The sequence below is a fragment of the Mesoplodon densirostris genome, chromosome 18 (assembly GCF_025265405.1).
Source record: "Mesoplodon densirostris isolate mMesDen1 chromosome 18, mMesDen1 primary haplotype, whole genome shotgun sequence".
Lineage (NCBI taxonomy): Eukaryota > Metazoa > Chordata > Mammalia > Artiodactyla > Ziphiidae > Mesoplodon > Mesoplodon densirostris.
In genome coordinates this window covers 35981871-36003760 of record NC_082678.1, presented here as the reverse complement: position 1 = coordinate 36003760, position 21890 = coordinate 35981871, and the positions used below count along the sequence as shown (strand labels likewise).

The 21890-nt window shown below is 62.3% G+C and overlaps 1 protein-coding gene across 1 annotated transcript; it reads right to left on the bottom strand.

The window, feature by feature from the left end:
- Nucleotides 1-365: 365 nt before the first annotated feature.
- DRC3 (dynein regulatory complex subunit 3) lies at nucleotides 366-20696 on the bottom strand. The gene is made up of 12 exons (XM_060081682.1): nucleotides 20304-20696; nucleotides 17262-17378; nucleotides 14828-14994; nucleotides 12176-12322; nucleotides 9496-9615; nucleotides 8844-8948; nucleotides 7595-7777; nucleotides 6664-6795; nucleotides 4780-4850; nucleotides 3615-3738; nucleotides 679-810; nucleotides 366-507 (listed from the first exon to the last, which is right to left on the bottom strand). Exons 1-12 carry the CDS (start codon nucleotides 20569-20571, stop codon nucleotides 388-390), a joined length of 1686 nt encoding a protein of 561 aa, XP_059937665.1. The 5' UTR covers nucleotides 20572-20696; the 3' UTR covers nucleotides 366-387.
- Between the last annotated feature and the right edge of the window lie 1194 nt (nucleotides 20697-21890).

Here is a 21890-nt window from a genome sequence, read left to right as displayed (position 1 = left end):
GGCACAAAGGCCTCGGAGCTGCCGGGCCTCACTCGCCCCCATTCCAGGGGCACTGGCCAGCTCCCCGCAGGCCTCCACCCCGCACCCTGAGTGTGCTCGCCAGAGGTACTGTCACATCCCCACCTCACGGGTGACGCCCAGCTGTGCTCTCAGCTGCGGAGGGTCCTTGGGTCCCCACGGCCTCCACCAAGGTGGGTTGACCGAGCCCCCAGGCTGTGCTGGGAGCTGTACCTGGGGAAGGGCCTGCTCTGGGGGCCGCGGAGGGGCGGCCGAGAGCCTAGGAGTCGCTCTCAGCAGACGCCAACTGCTCAGACGCGGACACAGAGGATGGAGAAAGGTAACCAAAGTCCTTTATTTCTCTGTGAAGTTCGGGGGGAGGGCTGGGCCTCAGCCCTGGTCCAGGAGGTCGTTGCACTCCAGGCTGTCCAGCTCGCTCCGCACATGGTCGACGTACTGGTCGATCTCCTTCACACGCCTGCGGTTCCTCCTGATCTCGTCCTTGTGAATCTGAGGGGCAGATGGCGGCCGGCTCATCAGGCGGGGATCCTGAGCCTGCCTTCCTGACTCCGTTCCTCCCCGCTCCAGCCCCGCGTGCGAGTCTGCCCCGGGGTGGGGGGGGGGCGGACCTCCAGCGTGGGGTTCTGCTGCCCCAAGACGCCTGCCCTTGGCCGCGCTCACCTTGTCCACCAGGTGTGCGCACCAGGAGTTGACCCTGGTCACCAGCTCGTCCTCCCAATTGTCGATCTTCAGGAGGTGGACGTCGTGTGAGGCCCCGACCGCGTTAACAATTGTGTCTTTGTCGACAAAGAGCTGGGGATCCAGGAAGAGCAGGTGAGGGCCTGGACCCGCCCCAAGCGCAGAGGTGGTGGAGCCCGAGGGGACGGGGCCCAGCTCCCCGCAGGCGGAGGCGGCACCCAGCCCGCATCCTGCTTCCTCGGGCCCGTCTCGGGTGACCACGCCATCGACCCGGCAGCACCAGTGCCCGGAAGGGGCCCCCGGGCGGCAGGGCAGTGCCTGGGGGGAGCGTACCCTTCCCAAGAGAAGGCAGGGCAGCCCCGGCCACCTCGCCAAGGGTCTCCAGTCTGACTTGCCTGAAACCTGCCCGTCGGGTGGGCAGCACGAGGCCAGCCGAGGGGCACAGGGCTCCTCTTGACGACAGAAGGTCCCACAGACCGATGGGTCTCTGCTGCCCCTCATGTCAACCCAGTCGGACCTGGGGTCCCACCTGGGCTCCCAGCTTGTTCCCACCCGCTTCCCCGCCGTGGACAACGCTGTGGGATGCAGCCCCCACCAGGCCCGGCTGGTTCCAAGTGTTCACACGTGAACTGGCCACGTGCGCCCAGCGCGGCTGCGGGTCCACGTGGTCACTTCCCAGAGCAGGGAGACCTTCACTGGCGGCCGCTTCAGCTTTAAGTGGAGGCGCTTCGTGTCGCCGCCGACAGCGAGGGACCTGAAAGCCCTGCGTTGTAGAGAGGGCACGGCGGGTGTGTACACGTGGGTTGTCTCTCCTTCGGGAATGGTTAACCTAATGACCTCCAGAATACGGTCTATGGATCTTGAAATGTTAGTGTCTTTGCAAAAAGAGTGTTCTGAGCCCCTGTTACTAATACGCTCACTGATGGTTAGAAACAGAAACCAGACTTTTATCGCCGAGGGCCTCATCTGAAAGCCCCTGTCCTGCCCGTGTCCACCACCCACACGCTCCCTGTCATCTCTGAGCCTCGGTTTCCTCGCCTGTGAAAGGGAACCACACTGGCACCTATGTCACCGTGTCGGCTTGGAGATTAAAAGGGCAAATACACGTCAGAGCTGCTCAGGCAGCTGGCCCTCAGGAGGCCCCTGGTCCCTGTCAGCTCCTTGTGATTATTCCGCTTTAGTCAGGGCTTGCTACCCCGCGTTTTGTTGCTTAAACGTAAGACGGTGTAGCATCTCCTGCTACAGGTGTTCCTAAAGGACAGAGCTGATGGGCCCGCAGAGGGAGGGGTGTCCAGCGGGCTCTGCTGGCTGCCCTGTGAGGCCTCCAGGGTGGCACCCGATACCAGTGCTGCCTGGGATCCCAAGGCAGCCCCTTAGCCCAGAGGCAGAGCCCCATTACCCTGGGGCCTGGGACCAGGGGCAGACCCAGAACGCCCACTTTGTCTACAGTGAGGGCTCAGTGCCCGGGCTTGGCATCTCAGACTAAGGTTTGAATCCAGACTCATCCTCACAAGACGAGGTGTCCTCACAACACATCTTGGGTGTTTACCTTACTTCTCTGAGACCCTGTCTCCCCAGCTTTCCCATCTGTAGATTGGGCGGGAAAGCCACTTTCAGGGGTCCTTTGGTGAGTTAACCAAGCCCATGCAAACCCCACCCAGTCAGCAGCCTGAGTGTCCCAGGGCCGCGAGAACAGGTGTCAGATGGCGCCGTGCAGAGCCACCCTGGAAGCACCCGCCCAGGTTGCTCACCTCTCGTTGACTTCGGGGCCTCCTTTCCTGCATGTCCCAGTCCTGAGGTGTCACAGACCCCGGAGCCTTGCGACAAAAACTCCACGACCACTAGGTGGCCTGTCAGGCGGCTCCAGGGTGGGCTCTTGGGGGCAGCCTTACTTCAGGCTCGGGAAGGTGACCTCTCCCTGTGTCTGGGTGTTTGAGGAGGCCCTGCCACCTTGTCGCTGCCCTGGCGACTGTCTCGGCCCCTGACAGAGGCTGTGGGGTCGGAACTGCTGGTCCCTGCCTGCAGGACTCCACCAGCACCTGACAGCGGGCGTGGTGAACCCGGCACCCCGGGCGGGGGCTGACCGAGGTGGGGAAGAGGCCACTCCTGCCTTCCCAGGGGGCCCGTATGTAGTGTGAAGAGTAACCTAAGCAAGTCGACGCGAACTCGATAGCTTGGAACCGTGACAGCGGCTCTGACAAGGATGAACGGCTGTGATGGAGAGACAGTGGGCCTTTGGGAAGGTGATGGGGGGCCTCTCCAAGGAGCTGGGTGTGAGCTGAGATCTGAAAGACGGGGAGGAGCCGGGTGCACGACGGCCTGGGGGAAGAGTGTGTCAGGGCGGGGCGCGGCGGAGACCTTGCTCCAGGACTCACTAGGGGGAAGGAGTCCCAGGTCTCTGGCTGCTGCGTGGAGAAGAGCAGTAAGGCCAGGGTCCCGCAAAGGGCGGTGGTAGCTTGCCTTGGTGGAACGCGGAGGAGGAGAGAGGTGAGGGGGGCAGTGAATGGTGAAGGAAGGAAAGAGACCTGGAGCCCCGCGATCGGGCAGAGGCCCCAGCAGTGCTTCCCGCCATAGAGACTCGGGGCTGAGACGACCTTCCGGGGAAATCTCGGACCTCAACCTCTATTTGTCGCTGCCTCTCTTAGAAGGTGACAGAAGCCCCACAGAAACGAGCTTTGGAAAAGCAACCTCTCAGTAAGTTGAAAGCACTTAATTATCACAAGCTCCTCTGTAGCTGGGCTGCACCTGGGTGCCCACCAGCTGCTTTGCTTGTTAGCCTATCTCGCCTGCCTACCACCCCTCTTGCAGATGAGGAGACTGAGGCTCCGGCAGGTTTTTCAGGCTTTACGGGGGCTGCGGGGCGGGGCTGCGTCTGCCTGGCGCCCGGCCCGCCCCCGTCCCCCGCCCCCCGCGCTCACCGGACGCACGGCGTCCGGAAGGTCCTCATCTAGCTCGCCCTTGACTATCTTCTCCAGGGTGCTGATGGCGATCTCCAGGAGCTTCTCGTGGTGGTGGTTCTCCAGGTCCCGGCACTGAGCCATCGTGCAGCGTGAGTTAAGCAAAGGCCGGGCTGGAGCAGGCCGGGCGCGCCCTCCCCTGCGCTGGGCCCCGTGTATCCCCGCCTTCAGGGCCGTCCGACTCGCCCGCCACGCACCCCCTCGGGGTCCCTCCTGGTCCGCTCCCCTCCCACCCTTTCTCCCTGCAGCAGCCGGAGTCCCGGCCGCCCCTGCTGTGCTGGCGGCTCTCACACTCTGTTGTGACCTAAAGGCCTCCTCTTGGAACCTCCTCTCCCCGTCCTCTGGGCCTTTGCACAGGCTGCCTCCTGAGCCTGCCGGGAACGCCCTCCCCACCTTTCCAGCCCGTCCCTCTCGCCCACCCTCAGGTCCTCACTTAGTGGACCCTCCTTCAGGGAGTTTCCCGGCCCAGCCTCCGGTCAGCTGCTTCCATAGCTCTGTCACCCAGCGGGACTGTGGGCCCAGGAGGGCAGGACTGGGGTGACTTCAGGGCCCTGAGTTCAGGTGGCCAAAGGTCAGGCGTGCCCCCAGTGCTGGTTCCTAACCTGACATTTAACCCGTCTCCTTAGAGATGATGTATTTGTCAGTGGCTTCAGCATAGAGGTCACCCCACCCCCAGGACATGTGCACCTGCAGTACGGGGTGGGGGGGCGGGGGGGAGGGTGGCTTTGGGGATGTGGTCTCCTGGTGAAGTCACCCATTAGAGAACAGACGGGCCAGGACTTGTGCTGCAAGCAGTGGCCTGCAGAGCCACCCAGTGGGCATCCAGACTTCTACTCTAATAAGGCGCCTTTGTGCTGAGGGTCAGGAAGTATTCCTCGAACATTCCAAGTGGTTGGCAAATCTCCATCCTTTGAAGGTGGGCTTTTTCCCTTGGTGGCAGCGGGAGGGGGCAGGCATGTGACCCACAGGGAGCCACCTGGAAGGGACCCCACTTAGTTGCATCCTGCTTAGCTGTGAAGAAGCTGTACCCTTCTGTGCTTTTTGTTTAAAATGCAGGCACCTCCCCGCGGCCCCCTGCAGAGGGCCCGCAGCGCCTCCCGGCAGAGGGGCATCAAGGAAAGGATATAGGCTTTGGACGTTTTCGACAAACAGTCCCACCAACTCGATGATGTTCCTTTCAAACATGTTAATAGTCTCCTGGAAATGATAAAGAACATGCATATTTAGACATGAACTCCATCGAACTGCACCAGAGCAAAAGTTCTCCTTACCACTCAGCGGGCAGTGACCGCAGACCTTGAGGGTAAAGACCAACCACCTGACCTTCCCCAGGTGGCGCTGTGAGCCGACCCTGCCTCTCTCCCGACGGCTGCCCCCAGCCGTCACCCTCCAGCCACTTGGCCTCAGTCACCCCCTGGGGATTTAGTGTGACACCTTCTCCAGGCCTTTGCCTGTGCTGGTCTCTCTGCCAGGAGCCCCCCCCACCAACAGGCACACACAGAGCTCACCCCGTCCTTGGGGTTCTCAGTGGCATCTGCCTCCGTCACCTCCAGAGAAACGGGAGGGTCACTAGGAGCCAGGCTGCCTGCCAGCTCCACTACTGGGTGTAACTCGGGACATTGTTAACTTCCCTAGGCCTCAACTTCCCACCTGTGAAATGGGTTCCCTTCGCATAGTACGTGTCTCACGAGGTTGTGGTGAAGCAGAAATGGGTTTCTTCACACAAAATGCTTTGCAAGGTGCCTGGCAGAGAGGAAACCCTTGGGAATGCCGGCTGTTACCCCAGGCCTCTCACCTGCAAGGCTCCCACCTCCCTTCCTTAAGGCACCCCTGTATTGCTGCATCTAGTGCTGAGCAAGGTGCCTGGGCCCCACCCAGAGGCCCTGGGGAGGGCTGCTACCCAGTGAGCCCACAGGATGGGTCACGCCCCTGACCTACTCTAGACTCCAGGGGCTGCAGGGTGGGCCGACAGCACAGGGAATGCACCTGAATCCGAGGACTGTCTACAGACTGAGCTAATTATACATTTTTTAATGTGTGTAAACCCTCTTGTAACGAAAAAAAATAGGGCCATTGAAAAGTACGGCTCCACTTAGTAGCTTCTTGGCGACTAGTAAGTCAAGCACAGGTTCTGGTGAATTGCGGGATGTTGACAAGGGGGTCCTCGTGCTCGGAAAGGTTGGGAGCCGCTGCCTGAGCCTCCCGATGCCCCCCCAGTGGGGAGCGAGCGTCTGCTCTGTGATGTGCTGGAAACCTGGACGAGGGAGGCATCGAGGAGGTGCTGGCAGGGGGGCCATGGCAGCAGGTGGGAGGTTCCGTTTGTCACTGCTCTGCAGGCCCCCGCCTCGGCCGCCAGCTGCCTGGTAAACAAACGCGCAGGTCGGTCTGGCCGCCCCGGTTTCACGTAGCAGCACTTCGTTAGGCTCCTCGCTCGCCCCGAGATGCAGTGACTACAGGCTGCAGTGCCGGGAGCCTTCGTTCTATCCCGGAGTGGGGAGTGAAGAGCGGGGTCCATTTTGTTTCTCGACAGCTCCTTGGGTCTAATAAAAGACTCTCCCTGGGCTTCCCTGGTGGCGCGGTGGTTGGGAGTCCACCTGCCGATGCAGGGGACACGGGTTCGTGCCCCGGTCTGGGAAGATCCCACATGCCGCGGAGCGGCTGGGCCCGTGAGCCATGGCCGTTGAGCCTGCGCGTCTGGAGCCTGTGCTCCACAACGGGAGAGGCCACAACACTGAGAGGCCCGTGTACCGCAAAAAAAAAAAAAAAAAAGACTCTCCCTGCCGCGGTTCTGCACTCTTCCTAGATGGGGAGACCGTTCCAGAGGAACGAGCTCACCTCTCATGCTGCACGAGGGCCACCTGTCATCTCAATGACTGAAAAGCACCAGAAGCACAGAAAGCTTTCCTGTGACCCGCCGAGTAGCTCCCCGGAAGGTGCTCCCTCGCCAGGTCCTTGCACAGGAGCCGGGCAGGGCCGTCGCGTCACGTGTGTTCCCGGGGCCCCACCTCACCTCCAGCTGCTCCACCAGCTGCATCTCCAGCGTCATGAGCACGTTGAGCAGCTTGGTGATGTCCTCGCCGTGCTCTGCCATCTTTATCTCGAAGTTGGTCGGTTCAGACTCGTCTCGGATGGAGCTTAAACTCTGAAAACAAAACCTGTGCTTTAGGAATCCACAATGAAGTGTAATTCCTGAAGTGACAGGTGGCAGTCTGGTTTTGTGGGTTGGAACTTGGATTATGGGGTCGGACTGCCCAAGTCCGAGTGTCAGCTCCACCCCCTCCACGGCGGAGGCTGTCAGAGCAGAGGCTCTACCAGCTGGTGAGTTATTAGGTGTGGAAGGAGCCATGGCTTCAGAGTCACGTGGACCTGAACTGGGACCCAGCTGGGTCACCGTGGGACCTCAAGTGACTCCCATCTCCTCGGGTGCAGGGGCAGAGAGCCTGAGCTTCACGAAGCCTGGGGATGGGGCGCTGTCTGTGAGGCCCTGGCTCACCATGGGCTGACTTCCAACCCAGCGGGGCTCTGCGGGGGAGGTTGGAACACAAGGTGGGCCCTGTCTTGGGGGAAGCCACCTGGACCCCCGCAGCACCTCATGTGCAAGTAGCTGCCAGGTCCGTCTGCAATGAGAGGTGCTTGTGGGCTGGAGAGCGCGGGGGTCTGAGCTGCACCCAGTACGAGCCGAGCCGTTCACTGACGAGGGGCCTGGGGGCTTGGCCGGCACACGCAGTGTCCGCGGAGTGACCAGGCGTGACTGGGGGGCAAAGGGTGTTTGTGGTCATGGCCACCCCATCTGGAGGAAGATCAGGCTCCTTCCCTGTATCAAGCCTAATCTGAAAGCAAGCGGCTTGCCCTGTGGGTCTTGGGTCGTCAGTGGCGTAGGGGCCGGGCCTCTGGCGGGTGGGCACCTGGAGGAGGAGGGAGGGGCTGGGGGCGGGGCCTACCAGCAGGTGCTTCTCCTCGAACTTGGTGATCTTGTGCTTGCCCTGCTCCTGCTTTTCCCAGACGGCCTCCTGGACACACCCCATGAAGGTGTCGAGCTCCGCCTTCCGCTTCTCCTGCTGCTTCAGGCCATACTCGAAGATGTTCAGGCAGATGATGACGAACTTGTCCTTGTAGGTGAGTGGCTGTTAAGGAAGCTCATGGCTGCCTGGGGGGCACACACAGGGGTGGAAGCAGCCCCCGTGGCAGAGCTGCAGTTGGGATTTGGAGTGTGAATCGGTGGTTGGGCATCTCCACCCTCAGCCTGAGGGATTCAGGGAGGGGCCTGTGTGGTGGGGGCGGGGCCACAGAGCAGAGGAGGGGCCTGTGTGGTGGGGGCGGGGCCACAGAGGAGAGAGGCCGGGGGACCTGAAGGGGTCAGGAGCCCGGGGGTGGGGGGGCGGTCAGGGAGCTGAGCAGTGTGTGTTTTTGTCTCTGGGGCCCTGTTGTCCAGGCCGTCTTTGTTGCTCGGCGGCCACAGGTGCACAGGGAGGCTGCAGAGGTCGGGGGACCGCAGGCTCAGGGCAGAGAGCCCCAGGTTCAAGGCCTGGCGCTGCAGCTGCTTCTATGGCCTCCTCGCTGCTCTGGGCTGAGGGTTCCACATCTGCAGCGCTTGCCACACGAGGGGCGCTTAGGTGCTGAGGTCAGGCCGGGCTGCAGCCAAGGCCAGGCTGGGAAGAGAGCTGACCCCTCCCCCCTCTCCTGAGCCGTGGGTGTTTAGGGGCAGGTTTCTCTCTCTAACTCGCTGTCTCTGCTCAGTGTCCACCCTGAGTCCCTCAGCCACAATGACAAGCGCCCATCACATCCTCTGGGGGAAGGGACGCAGGCTCAGCCCACAGCTCCTAACTGCACAGCCTGGACAATTCATCCTCTCCAAGCTCAGTTTCCCCAACTACGAGAAGATAGTTGGGGTCCTGTATAGCACCCACCCCATGGGGTGGTTGAAACAGTTTAAAATGCTGCATGCAGAGTGCACAGCAGGAGCCCATAAACAAGGTAATGAGGGTCAGAGTCACAGACACGGTCAGCCAGCCTCTATCTCTGCCAGCCTGGGCCCTGCTGACCAGATACCCATGTGTCCCTGTGCTCACAGCTGACCTGGTTCTCGAGGCCCTGGGTGCGCCACCTGAGGCCCAGAGTGGAAAGGGAGCCCCCCGGACTCCCACGCCCAGGCCCTGGGGGTGGCCGTGACCCGGAAGGGTATGTCTGCACGAGCTCGCCCACGCCGGGCAGGTGGGACAGCTGGCTACCCTCCACGTCCTCGGCGTACATGCTGTCAAACAGGAAGGGGCCGTTCAGGTGCTCCACGAAGGCTGCCTGCGGTCAGAGACACAGTGGGCTCCCTGGGCAGGGCCCTGCGCTGGGCACCAGGGCCAAGGGCACCTGGCCCTCGGGAAGGCAGGCTGGGGAAGGGCAGGCGATGGGCCCAGCACAGGCAGGGGTCCAGAGGCAGAAAACTGAAGGGTGCCCAGCTCGGTCCGGCCGGAGGAGAGGCACCATGGAGAGGAATGAGCTTTTCTGGCTGCCCCCCTATCCCCCCGCCTCCCCCCACCACTGCCGCCAGGAACCAGCCAGGGGTCTTAAGGACAGGGGCTGCTCTGAGAGATGGTTCCAGCACAGAGTCCCCGGCCCTTGTGCTGGAGGGGGGCCTGGGGGCTGTGGGATGAGGAGGGGCAGGTCCGCGTGCTGCCCTGACTGAGGTTCTGGCAGCCCAGCGGCCCTGGGCACTAGCTATTCTCAATCAAAGGACAGGCTTTGGGGGCCTGGGTCCTGCTGACCTTCATGGCACTGGCCCATGACCAGCGGCAGCATCCTTGGGCGGGTGGGGTGGGCAGGGCAGGTCCTCCCACTGGGGGCCTCCTACCTTGTGCCCCTCCAGCTCCTCCTGCCGGGCCTGCTCGTCCTCCAGCCGGGCCTGCGTCAGGTTCTCCCTGTGCTTCAGCTCGTCGATGCTGTACTGGTGCTTCATCTCCGCCAACTCTTTCTGTTGGAGGATCGGGAAGCGGCATCGTCACTGGGGTCGTGGGGTCCCTCCTAGCCGCTGGCCTCTGCCGTGCCTTGGCCTCTCCAGCGTGGGCGGGGATCCCCTCCCCGCAGCCCTTGCCAAGTATTCTGAGCCTCAGGGAAATCAGTGGGGGAAACAGCACGGGCAGGCCAAGGGTCTGTGGGACATCCCTGGGGTGGAGGTGCCCAGCGCAGGCTCGGCCACTCCCCCAGGCCTCCCCGGCCAGGCTCTGGCCCTCTCGTAGGGCTGCACAAGGGAGAGGTGCGGTGGGTGCCCGAGCCACAGGCCCTTGCCTCCGGGCCCTGCCACCTCTGGCCCTCCTCCACCCGTCCTGCGTATCCCCCTGCCTGCGCTGGGGGCTGCTGGAGCCCCAGGTGACATCGCCTGTGCTAAGGCTTCAGGTACAAACACCGCCGACCCTCTGTGCTCCAGTATCTGCTCCGCCCCCCCGCCCCCTCCTCTCTCTCAGGACCCTGGCCTGCACGCCCTGACCTCTCCCTCTTATGCTGTAAGCCCCATGCCAGCTTCCAGGTCCCTGAATGCTCACCACATCGTGAACTCTGCTGAGAACCACAGGGTTCTTCTTCACGGGCCTCTGTCTCAGCAGGACAAGCCCTGAACCCCAGCGTCGCCCTCCTGCCTGTCTCCCCCACCAACACAGAAAGCCCCCCAAGCTCACAGCCCCCACCCATTCGTGTGTTCTGCTGGGACTGTCCACCGTTCCTCAGGGCTGCGCCAGCCTTCAGGCACAGCCCCGGGCCCGATGGAAATGGGGAGGCACCCCAAGAGCCTGCCCTCAGCCCTGGTTGGCCTCGGCTGGGCCCGGCTGTCCTGCAGTCCGAGCCTGGCAGCACCAGCAGGTGAGGGGCTTGGGGCTGGCCCGGGGACAGGCAGCAGCATGGACGGGGGTTCCAGGTGCCCCTACTTTGCGGGGCTCTGCTCTTACAACCTTTCCCTTATTACTAATCTTGGTGCTTCTAGGCAAAGCCTCTAAGTTGCGGAAGGAGGCTTTGTTTCCCGCAGCACAACGGGGTGCCAGGCTGGGCGGCCTGCCCCCTGTAGAATCTTCTGGGGAAGAGGAGAAACTGGCTGGGGAGAGGCTCGGGAACCGTGCAGTCTGGCTGTGCATTTTTTTTGTTTGTTTTTTGGGGTTTTAAAAAAATATTTATTTTATTTATTTATTTGGTTTTGCTGGCTCCTTAATTGCAGTACGTGTGCTCCTTAGTTGTGGCGTGCAAACTCTTGGTTGCGACACGCATGTGGGATCTAGTTCCCTGACCAGGGATCGAACCTGGGCCCCCTGCATTGGGAGCTCGGAGTCTTAACCACTGGACCACCAGGGAAAATCCCTGTGCATGGTTTTATGATGAGCGAAATACACCCCAGCAGCTCTTCGGCCTATTCCAAGCATTTGAGCCCACGTTGCCTTTCAAATTAGTGTCTAAATGCAAAAAATAAGACTTGAGAGTCTTGGGACTTCCCTGGTGGTCCAGCAGTTAAGACTGCGCTCCCAATGCAGGGGGCCCGGGTTTGATCCCTGGTCAGGGAACTAGATCCCACGTGCCACAACTAAGACCCGGAGCAGCCAAATAAATAAATAAATATTAAAAAAAAAAACAAAAAACTTGAGAGTCTTGGAATTCAAGATTTCAGATTCTTGTCCTGTTCTGGGACAAGAGAAGGCCATGGTCGGAGGAGGGGCAACTCTCTGGGCACCCCGCCCCCGGCTGTTCTACGTGGGCCCCCCAGGAGGACGCCCGTGAGTGGAGGGCTCCACGCTTGGCAGGTGGTGTGGCAGCCAGGATGGCAGCGTCAGCACCGAGACCTGGGGGCCAGCCCCCCTTCCCTGCTTCCGCTGGGCTCTCCCCGAGCCCCACATCACCACAGGGCACCCCCCAGGCACAGGCTCCTTTCTCCCAGGAAAGGTACCAGCTCCCAGGGAGAGGGGTGGGCAGGTCCCTGTCCCCCCACTGCCCGCGCCCAGCACGCAGGGATATCCCGGTCCTGCCACCAAAGGCCTCGTGTCGGGCAGGGTGGTTTTTCCAGGGGGCAAAGCACCCACAAACATCATGCTGCAAAGGGCAGGAAGCTCACAGCAGGGGAGTGGGATGGAGGCAGGGGCGGTCAGGCCAGGCCGGGCAGTGGACCAGGGAGGGGGGCTTCCTCCCGGCCCTGCTGCCAGACCGCCGGGCCCAGCTCCCCACTCAGCACCCCGGGCGCGGGGTCCCGGGGGCCTCTCTCTGGAGCCGGTGCCCTCGGCTCTGAAGGCGCTACCTTGAGCTGTCATGGCGTGGAGGCGAGTCCTGACTCTGCCCTGAGCTGCTGACCCCGCTAATCGCCCACCCTCGCTTGGTCCCCCGACTTGTTCACCCAGAAAAGGAGACGGCGGCCTCGAGGTGGCAGGTGGCACGACAGTGACGGGGGCAGTAAAGGCACCTCGAGGAGGGCTGCCCTCCGCTCCTCCTGTGGACGCGCCCCTCCCCAGACACCGGGGCCTGCACGCTGACCCGCGGGGCTGGACGCACGAGGGCCACACTACCATGTGGTCGTCGATGCGCCGGAAGTCCAGGTACACCAGGTCAGGGAGGTAGGCACAGATGAACGTCCTGTAGTCCTCGGCCTCGGCAACCGGGTTCCCCGAGAGGCTGAGCGTCCGCAGGTCCTTGAACCGCCGCAGGTAGATGATCTGGGGGAGAGGGGGGTCGCCTGTGTCCTCTCTCCGTCCTCTGCCCGCACTGGGTGGAGCCACGAGGGAGGAGCCTTGGGCTTTGCCCAGGACCCGTGGACCTGGATCCCCATCTCCTCTTCCGTAAGGTGGGTGCAGGGATGTGGCGCATAGGTGTTGAGAGGACCAAATGCCACACACTGTGAGGGCCTCCACCTGCTCCCGTAACGCCCTGGCTGTGCCCATTGCTGCTACTCTCAGAACGGGCGGCCTTTTCCAACTGTAAAGTGCTGTGCAAGGCCCAGCGCTCCTAAATTCAACGGAACCTGATTTACGGTTGGCCTGGACCAACTGGGTGGCAGCTGGTGGGACGTCCACTGACGGCCGTCTGTTCTTCCTGTTGTTAGTAACCGGGGGGAAAGTCAGCAGGACGCCAGTACCTCATGTGACAGCATCTCCTGTGCTTTCCTGAAGGAGTGTCTTTGTCACTTGTTTATTCATTCAACAAAGATCACTAAGCACCTCCCAGGCCTCAGGCATGTGCCAGGCCTTAGGGACACAGTGGGAACAAAGCCCTTATAGCAAGAGCTGGCACTCTAAGGCAGGGGACAGGAATGTTTTAAAAGTAAGTAGAATCATTGCTGTTCGGTGTAAGAAGAACTCAAAGGGGGAGGGGGTGGAGAGGGGGCCTTAGGGACCATGACAGAGGGTTTTCAGTTAGGACTGAGGCCTCTGAGGCCTGAGGGAGCAGCCAGGGAAGAGCAGGGGCGAGTGCATTCCCAGAAGCAAAACCAGCACAAGCAAAGGCCCTGAGGCAGGAAAGAGCGTGCTGTACCAGGAACTCAGCAAGGCCAGGGGAGGGAATGGAGCTTCCACAGCAGGGCGGGGCATGGCCTGAGAGTCAGCGTCCCCTCCACGCCCAGGCCTGGACCTGTGTCCTTTAAACTCTGCAGTGTCCGAGGGACAACAAGTCAGAGGGGATCTGCTCACGTGTGGCCCTGGGTACTGGACCGACCCAGGTAGGAACAGCTCAAGACACTCAGAAAGGTTTTCACAAGCAAGATCTGCGGCTGTTGGGGTGTGCCCTTAATCTGAAAATTCCTGAATAAGCATCATTTCCTGCAGAACCCTCCTGTGCCTGGTCCTGTAGCAGCCGCTCAACCCTGACTGACTCAGCCCTCACACCGGCCTGCCCCACAGGCCACCGCCCTCCCGTACAGATGGGCACGTGGGCCCCGGGTGCTGAGTCCCCGGCCCAAGGCCGGGCGGCCGGGAGCCCGTTAAACCTCAGCTCTCCACTTGCACCTCCCTCAGCTGTCCTGTGCGCCCCAGCCCCGCAGGGCAGAGGGCAGCTGAGCAATCAGGTCTTGAACCTTGGCAAGAGGTGGGTTGGGTTTACCACCTCCCAGGAGCGTGCAGGGCAAACCTCTCAGACCACAGGGCCTCACGGGTCTGGCCCTCAAACACAGGTGAGCAGCCGGCACCTGACCCGCCCCAGGCCTTTCACCTAAACCGCCTGGCCTGCCCAGCCCTCTGGTCTTGGGTGGGTGAGGGCCTGTCACACTGAGGGGCACCATGGGGGAGATTTCTCCTGCTCTCTGTCCTGCTAGCTGTGGACAAGGAAGACTGTGGCCTGGACTGCTGGGTCACAGCCGTGAGGAGCCTCACCCCAGGGCGATGCTAAGGACGGCTGAGCCGAGAGGTGGATCGGTTCCCTCCACGCAGCCCCCTGCTCCAGCCTCGGCCGTGGCTGTGATGGACGCGGCTGCAGCACCCATCTCTACCCTGCTCTCCGAGCCCCACCCTGCAGCAAGGCCGGGAGGGAGTTAATGCCGGGACGTGGCTCAGCCACGGGGACAGGACTGGGGCTGATGCTTGGGCCCCAGCCCTTAGGTGTTCACTCCTGCACGCCCACCCAGTGGCATGGAGCCCCCATCACGCACGGCAGCAGTATCTTTGTCACACCCCTGCACGGTGGCTGCAGTTGCCCCGGGGTCACCCGGCTTCCTGAGGTCACCCCGTGGCACCCAGGGCCCTGCCCCGCCCGGCCCTGCTGCCAGCTCACAGGGACTGTGGGCAGAGCGAGCGTCTCTGGTCCGCAGGCAAACCTCCATCCCTGCTGCACTCACTCCTGTGGGGCCGAGGGGGTGGGTGTTCCTTCTGAAACGCGGGCCTGCCCTGGGCACACGCAGCGTAGAGCCCCCCATGGCTCTCCTCCGCCGCTCTGGCTGCCTGGCCCTGGGCACCGCCCTGCACCCACACCCCGACCCTTCCAGTGACCCGGGGCTGTTGGTCTCTGTACCCAGTGAGCACGAGCCAGATGCCCCACGGCCGAGGGGTCCCCACCCCAGCAAACGTCTGCTGAGTGAGTGCGGGGGCAGGGGCACAAACGGACCCACACGTGGGCTCTCGTGGCCTAAGATGGTGTGTGAACATCATCGAGTCTGGAATTCTGGCTTTTATGGGATAAGGGGAAAGTCGGAGGCTCAGCCTGCGGTCCCCCCACCCCCCGGCGCCCTCTCTCACGTCCGTCATGTTGCTGATGTGGTTGTTGCCCAGCGACAGCACCTGCAGCTTGACCAGCGCGTCCAGCGAGTCGATCTTGGAGATCCGGTTGTTGAACAGGCTTAGGTCCTCCAGGTTCACCAGCGTGTCCAGCCCCTCGATGGCCTCAATATTGTTGAAGGACAGGTCTGGAGGACGGCTCCGGGTTAGGGTGACTGGCCTGAATCCAACTCCCCCGCCCCCCCCGGCTCTGCTGCCACCTTCCCGGCCCCGGACTCGGGCAAAGGCTCGCGTCTGTGCAGCCCTCGTTCTGGGATGGAAACTCCCTGGTGCGTCAGGGCGGCGCGCCTTGGGGTGGGGGAGACCCACGCGGGCCGGGCTGCCCCAAACTCCAGGCCCAGCCCCGGCTGAGACCTCAGGACCCCCTCTAGCCCAAGTTTCTCATCTTTGGGAATCAAACTGCTTTTTCGCCACCATGAGTCTGGGGGTTTGGTTGGGGTTGGTGTCCTTGAACACCGTTGGCCCAGAGGCCCGAACTGGGAACGTTTCAAGAGCTTCACCTAAAGCCCTCATGCATAAAGGGGACTCAGGAAGTCGGTTTGGCCTCCCTGGCGCCTCAGGGGATGCCCACCCGGGACACTCTCCCTACGCCAGGCCCTCCCCGGGCGTTTCCTCGTTTGTCATCGCCTGCAACTTAGGGCTGAGGGAGCCAAGATTCAAAGGGGCCTGGTGGTCACGTGCTGAAGATCAAGAGCACCTAAGGAAGGCAGGGTGCAGAGGGCGGAGGTAACGTGTACAGAACCGGCTAGCACGTTGGCAGAGCAGGACCTGAACTGGGTCAGCCTGCTTCCTTTCGCGCCTGCAGCTGGGCTCTGCTCTTTGCAGGCGTGTTGGTAAACGTTTAACAAGGGGGTAGGCGCAGGCAGCCCTGATTTGTAGCTCTTGCTGACATTGGTGGTGTAAATACTCCCACTGTGGCCAATTTCAAGCTACCAACAGGACGGGCCTGAGTGTAAAGCTGGGACAAGATGTGGACAGTCAGCTTCTGGGGGCAGTGCCAGCCGGCTCCCACTCGCCCCCAGCGCTGGGACAGCTGACCGGGCCACCAGCCAGGCCTGTGCTTGCAGGCGGGGGCAGCGCACGTGGCTGGACAAAGGCAGGCTTCTGACTCTCTGAGGGGGTAGCCTGACCTCTTGCCAGAACTCCCCGCTCTGGCTCTCTCGCCGCCCCTCCCCAGAACACTGGGCATCACAGGGGCATCTCACGGGGACCCGTGACCCTTGTTTTATGTCTGCGAGACTGCAGGGCCTGGGTGCTCTTGCCTAAAAGCAGGGCCTTCAGAGGGGGTGAGGCTCAGGGTCTAGGCTGACCCGCCCCCTCTCCTCCATCTCCTGGTGGTGCAGGTGGGCCGCCAAGCCCGGGACTCAGCATTAACGGGTGCTGGGCTGCCGGAAGGGCTTGTCTGGGCGAGACCGGGTCTGGCAGTCAGGAGACCTGGCTCTGGTCTGCTCTACTGCCAGTACGTGCAGCTCCAAGTCCACCAGCCCCTCAGCCTCTGCACCCGAGAGATGACACTGTAATCCTGCCCCGGGGCGGGTGGCTGTGGTCTGGCGGCTGTCCTCACAACCACAGCTGAGTGTCCTGCAAGCTGGGAGGGACCTCAATGCTCCAGGTTGCCTGTATTGGGAAGCAGCCTGACAGGATGGAGGGAACGTGGCTTTGGGATCAGACAGGCGTGGGTCTCATCCCAGCTCTGCTGCATCTTGGTCATGGAGCTCTGGGCGGTGCCCCAGCCTCTGGAGCCCCTCGGGTGGCTGGGAGGGCCAAAGGAGCCATCTCAGTGGGCTCGGGAGCTCCCAGCCAGCCCCGCCCCTCGTTAGATGCCCGCTGCCAGACGTGAAGGGTGCCGCCCGAGGCCGGCAGGTGGACGCAGTTCGGCAAAGCCCCTGCCGCCTTGGCAGTGAGGGCTGGACCCCTGGAGTCAGGCGAGCCCCCTGCTTGCTGTGACCTCAGTTTGCTCCCGTCTACAGAGGGGTTGCTGTGCGGTTAGAAGGCCTCACACGGAAAGCACACGGGCCGTGCCTAGCAGGTAGAAAGTGCTCAGTGCACGCTAGCATGGGGATGGTTAGTTCTGGTTTGATCTGGACCCCCCAAATAGCAGGGCCCTCAGTTATCTGTCACCCTGAGTCTAGAGTACCTAGACGGAGTCCAAGCTGCTGCCATAAGCCCTCTCGGGCTGGGAGGTTTGACAGCTGGGCCAGATGTTCTGCCCTGCGGTGTCCAAGCACATACGTGCTGAGCTTTGCCCAGCGCAGGCCCAGGTCTCCTTGCTCCCAGCAGATGGAGCTCCTGCTGCACCGGGGCCGCCACAGGGCTGGCAGGGAAGTTTACCCCGGGGGTGGGGGGGCAGCCTCAGGAGGCGTCACTGCGGCTGGGGGACACGCGGGGGGCTCACCCAGCCAGACCAGGCGTGTGAGGCTCTCCAGGCCCTCGATCTTCCTGATGATGTTGTTGTCCAGCTGCAGCTTCCGCAGGTTCTCAAACTGCCAGAGGCTATCGATGCGGAGGATGTCTGAAACGATGTTGGACGCGCTTTGACTGGTTCCGGCCCGGGTCAGGGTTAGGGTGTAGTTCCAGCGTCTTGGGGGCCGGATGACTGATACTGACCGTGGGAGAGGCCCCAGAGCCCCGCTGCCTTCCCCGGAGCGCAGGGAGCCCTGGAGGTGTGGGCCCAGCTCCGCGGAGCTCGGGGTCCCTGTTGGTGCTGCTGTCTGGGGCCACCACAGGGCCGGGTGGGCCCGCGCAGGGTGGAGGGGGCCGGGCCCTCCAGGGCGGGGACTCACAGGGCTCCCCCTCGGAACACCTGGGCTCAGGACACAGGGCACGGGCAGGGCCCCCCGGGGTGGCCAGTCAACTAGTGAAGCCGTTTGGAGGGTGCTCTGGCCACACGGACGGAAATAGTTAATGTCTGTGCCCACTGACCCTGCAGCGTCTCTACCTGGAATCACACGCTGTGTGAGTGCCTGAGGATGAGGCCCTGAATGTCCATATACGGGGAGGGGATGAATCGCCCCACAGAGGGAGCTCCTGACGTCACTGAAGTGCCTGACCCCACGGCCGCTGAAGACCACCCCCTGGTCAGGCAGCCGACCCATCCCCTTGCTCCTGAGTCAGGCGGAGCTTGGTCTGTGTCACGGCTGCCAGGAGCTCTGAGTAATGCTTAGTGTGACAAGCACACACTGTGTGTGTAAAACTCTAGAGGCCTGACCTTGTCCCCGGTTCTCTTAGAAACCACATTGAGCTGTTGTTTACATGCCTCTTTTTCTATGTTTGCTTCTGTAATGATTCCCAAAACATAAAGTTAGAATATGCTCATTAAAAGAACTGAAATAGGGCTTCCCTGGTGGCGCAGTGGTTGAGAGTCCGCCTGCCCATTCAGGGGACACAGGTTCGTGCCCCGGTCCGGGAGGATCCCACATGCCGCGGAGCGGCTGAGCCCGTGAGCCATGGCCGCTGAGCCTGTGCGTCCGGAGCCTGTGCTCCGCAACGGGAGAGGCCACAGCAGTGAGAGGCCCGCATACCGCAAAAAAAATAATAATAATTAAAAAAAATAAAAGAACTGAAATAATATAGAAGTGAAAGGAGTAAAAAAAAAAAAAAAGCCCTAATAGCCACACATTCGGGGCAGCCATTTCAATATTTATTCAGACAGGCAGGTGCCCCTCCCAGCTGCCCACCCCAAGCTGGGTCTCGGTGGGGGGGCGGTGGGCAGCATTTCTCTGACCCAGGACCCTGTCCCTCCCGGTCCCCAGGGTTGCCTGGGATGGAGTCTGTTCCCCAGCTCTGTGGTCACATTTCCTGGAATGACACCAGCCCCACCTGTGCTTCTGGGGCAAGGCCCAGCCCCACCCCCAGATCTCCTGGTCTGGATTTTCCTTCTCTGGCCCTGGCCTTAGACCGACGGCCTTGGCTGTGGTTGACCCTGCAGACACCAGCCCTGGGCGGCTCCCCCACTCCTGGGCGCCCTGCCTGGCGCACCTGTGTGCTGGCTCTTCTCTAGGCATCAGCAGTTCACGTGGAAAATCCAGAACGACACGAAAGAGCCAGATGTATTTGACAGTATGACAGGGCTGCCCAAAAAGCCCATTCAATCTTCAACAGAGACACAGGATCTGCCTCTGCTGCCGCTGGCTTGCTGCAGCCTGTTGTCATGGCTCCCTGTCCCTTCTCTGCTCAGGACCTCCCTGGGCTCCTGCCTCACTCACTCAAAGCCAGACGCCTTCTTTCGCCCCCCGAAGCTGATGCTAGCTGATCCCTGCCCGACCTCTGACCTGCTTCCGCACAGGAGCGCCTGCCCAAGGTCCTCGGCACTGGCGGTTCCCTCTGCCTCGACCGATTTGCCTGGGTCTCCATGTGGCTCCCAGCCTCACCTCCTTCGTGACTTGGCTCACCTGTCACCTCTGTGCTGAGGCGCCTGCCTGCCCGACCACGCTGCACCCCACTCCCCTTCTCTCCTCTCTTGCCTCTACTTCTCTCAACAGCACACATGTCCCCCTCCCTCGAAGGTCAGCTCCACGAGTCCCTGGTGTGCAGAGCAGCGCCCTGCCTGGGACAGGCATCTGCTACGTAGTGGGGGAGGGGCAGCAGAAGGAGGTCCGAAGACCACTCCGCCTCCCCTTTAGCCCTTTCCCGCCAAGAGCCTTGGGGCTCTCCCTGCTCTGGGTGGCCTGCAGGCTCCGTGAGGCCGGGCCGGGCCTGCCGTGCGCACCACATCCCCGGGCTGACTCGGTAGCCCCTCGTGGTCACTGGGTGACCCGGCAGGCCAGCGTGGAGGCCCAGGACACAGCAGGAATGTGAATCAGCCCGGTCCCTCTGCTGTGACTGGCCCGCGCCAGACATGAGGGGTCACGGGACCCCCGCCCACCCGTCCTGCTTCCTCACCTATACCCTCTGCCCGACTCGCTGGCCTCCTTTAGTGAGCCGGGCACCGGGCCTGTGCCGTCTGGTCTCATCCTCCCAGCCAGCGCCTGAGACACGGATTCCAGTCACCCCGGTTCACAGGTGGGGTGCTGAGGACCTGCCTGGTCCCAAGCCACATCTCCCCCCAGGCTGTCCTGCGCCCCGGAGGGGACCCCCCCTTCTGTTTCCAGTCCCTCTTCTGAAGCTGCTCCCCCAGCACATGGCCTCCCCCGACCCTGCACCTTCCTGACCACGTGGACCACCGTCCTAGGTCCCCCCCACCTTTGGGGACCAGTGTGGCCTTTGGGGGTCACTTAAGACTTGGAACGGGAGGATGTTACCTTGTTTTGTTCTTACTCAGAATTGGGAGTGTTGTGGCTGTTCTAGTGCCACCCACACTCGGTATCAGGCTTTAAAACCGCCCGTGCTGGTCCCGTGCCTTCTGACCCAGGCAGCCCGAATGCAACCGTGGATCACGCATGGAATCGGGGACCCCTGAGCCCGCCCTGCCCTACCCCACCCCACCCAGGATACGCACTTTGGAAGTCCAGCTGCAGGGACAGGACGTCCTTGAAGAGGATGCCCTCCTGCTTGGCCAGCTGCCCGGCCTCGTCTCGCGGGCCCTGCTCCCCAACGGCCAGCTTGAGCATCTCATCATCCATCACCCTGGGCTCCATGTCGCACAGCCGGTTCATCCTCCCTGGAAAACACCACGTCCCTCGCCCAGGCCGCTGCTTCTGCCTCCCTTTGAGGGTGGGGTCTGGCTGGGGTCCTTCCACGGCATCGTGGGGCAGCATGGCGGCCATGGCACTCTGAAGGCGGCCCCCTCCCGCCCTTGGCCGCTGTACCCAGGCTGCTCTGGGGCCTCTCTGGACCCCCGCCCGCCTGGCCCCACGAGCAGGCTGTGACACCACCCCGATCCCGGTGTCCACACGGCTCTCTTCAGCCTGTGGAGCTCAGCTGCGCGCACAGCCGTGGCCGCCTCATGCCTCTGGCTTTCTGCACCCACCCTCGTCGGGTTTCTTGGCACCAACCACCGACCACAATCCTCGGAGGCCCCCCTTCCCTGAGAGCCTCACCCCCTCCAGGTGGCCATGTCTGTAAGCTACCCACCTTCAACTGCAGCTGCCCAGCGTGTGGCCACTGGTGGACACCAACCCAAGCTGGTCATTCGTGTCCCCCTCCCCCCTGAGAGACGTGAGCTGCGGCCAGAGGACAAAGTGCCCATCAGAGCTGGCCAGGTACATGGTGAGTGAGAGAGTAAGAGGGCCTGGGGCAGACGGACAGACAGAAGCAGAGATGGGAATCTGATCCAGCAATAAAGGCGAAAGGATGGACAGACTGACACAGAGGCTGCCTTCTCCTTGCTGCCTTCCTGGCCCCTCCTGTCCCGACCCCAGGCCCCGGGAGTGTCCTGACTTCGCACATTAAATCCTCTTTTCCTTAAACTAACCCCAGGAGGTGTCTGTTGCTAACGGTCCAAAGGGATTTGGCTGAGACGCTAAGGCACAGGGGGGTCTGTGGGGTGGGTCAGTCACGGGCGGACCTGGGCTGCTGTTCGTGGCCGGACAGAGCCATGGCCCTGGGCAGCCTGACCTCACTCCATCATTACCAGCTGTCTTAGTGAGAACATCCAGAAGGGCTGGACCCTGCAGGAGGGCATGTGCCACTGGAAACTCCCTGATTCTGCCTCCGAACCCTCTGGAAACTCAGTTCTCCCCCTACTTTCCACCCTGTTCTCACCTCCCTGCTGGCTTCACCTTCTGCCTTGGCCCCTGCGTCCCCACAGCCAGGCCTCCCTGCCCCGCTGGTCCCTGATGCTGGGCAGCCCCGCATTCTGCCTTTCATTCCACCGAGCGCTACTGGGGACACTCCTGACGTTGGGCAAACCAGGGTGGGCCTAGCAATCCTGCACCTGGTCTCCACGACTGCCGCTGCCCGGCTGCCCACCTCCCCTCCCCCTGCCCCTGCCGTGCAGCTTATGCAAATGTGCATCTCCTGTTTCTGGAGTGTCCATGACCCATGGTCCCAGGGCCTTTAACTTTCACGGGTCCTTTTCTCCTGCCCCCACCTCTGCCGCCCCGCCCCCTTCTCCTCCGGTGCCTTCCTGCCTCCCAGTCTCTGC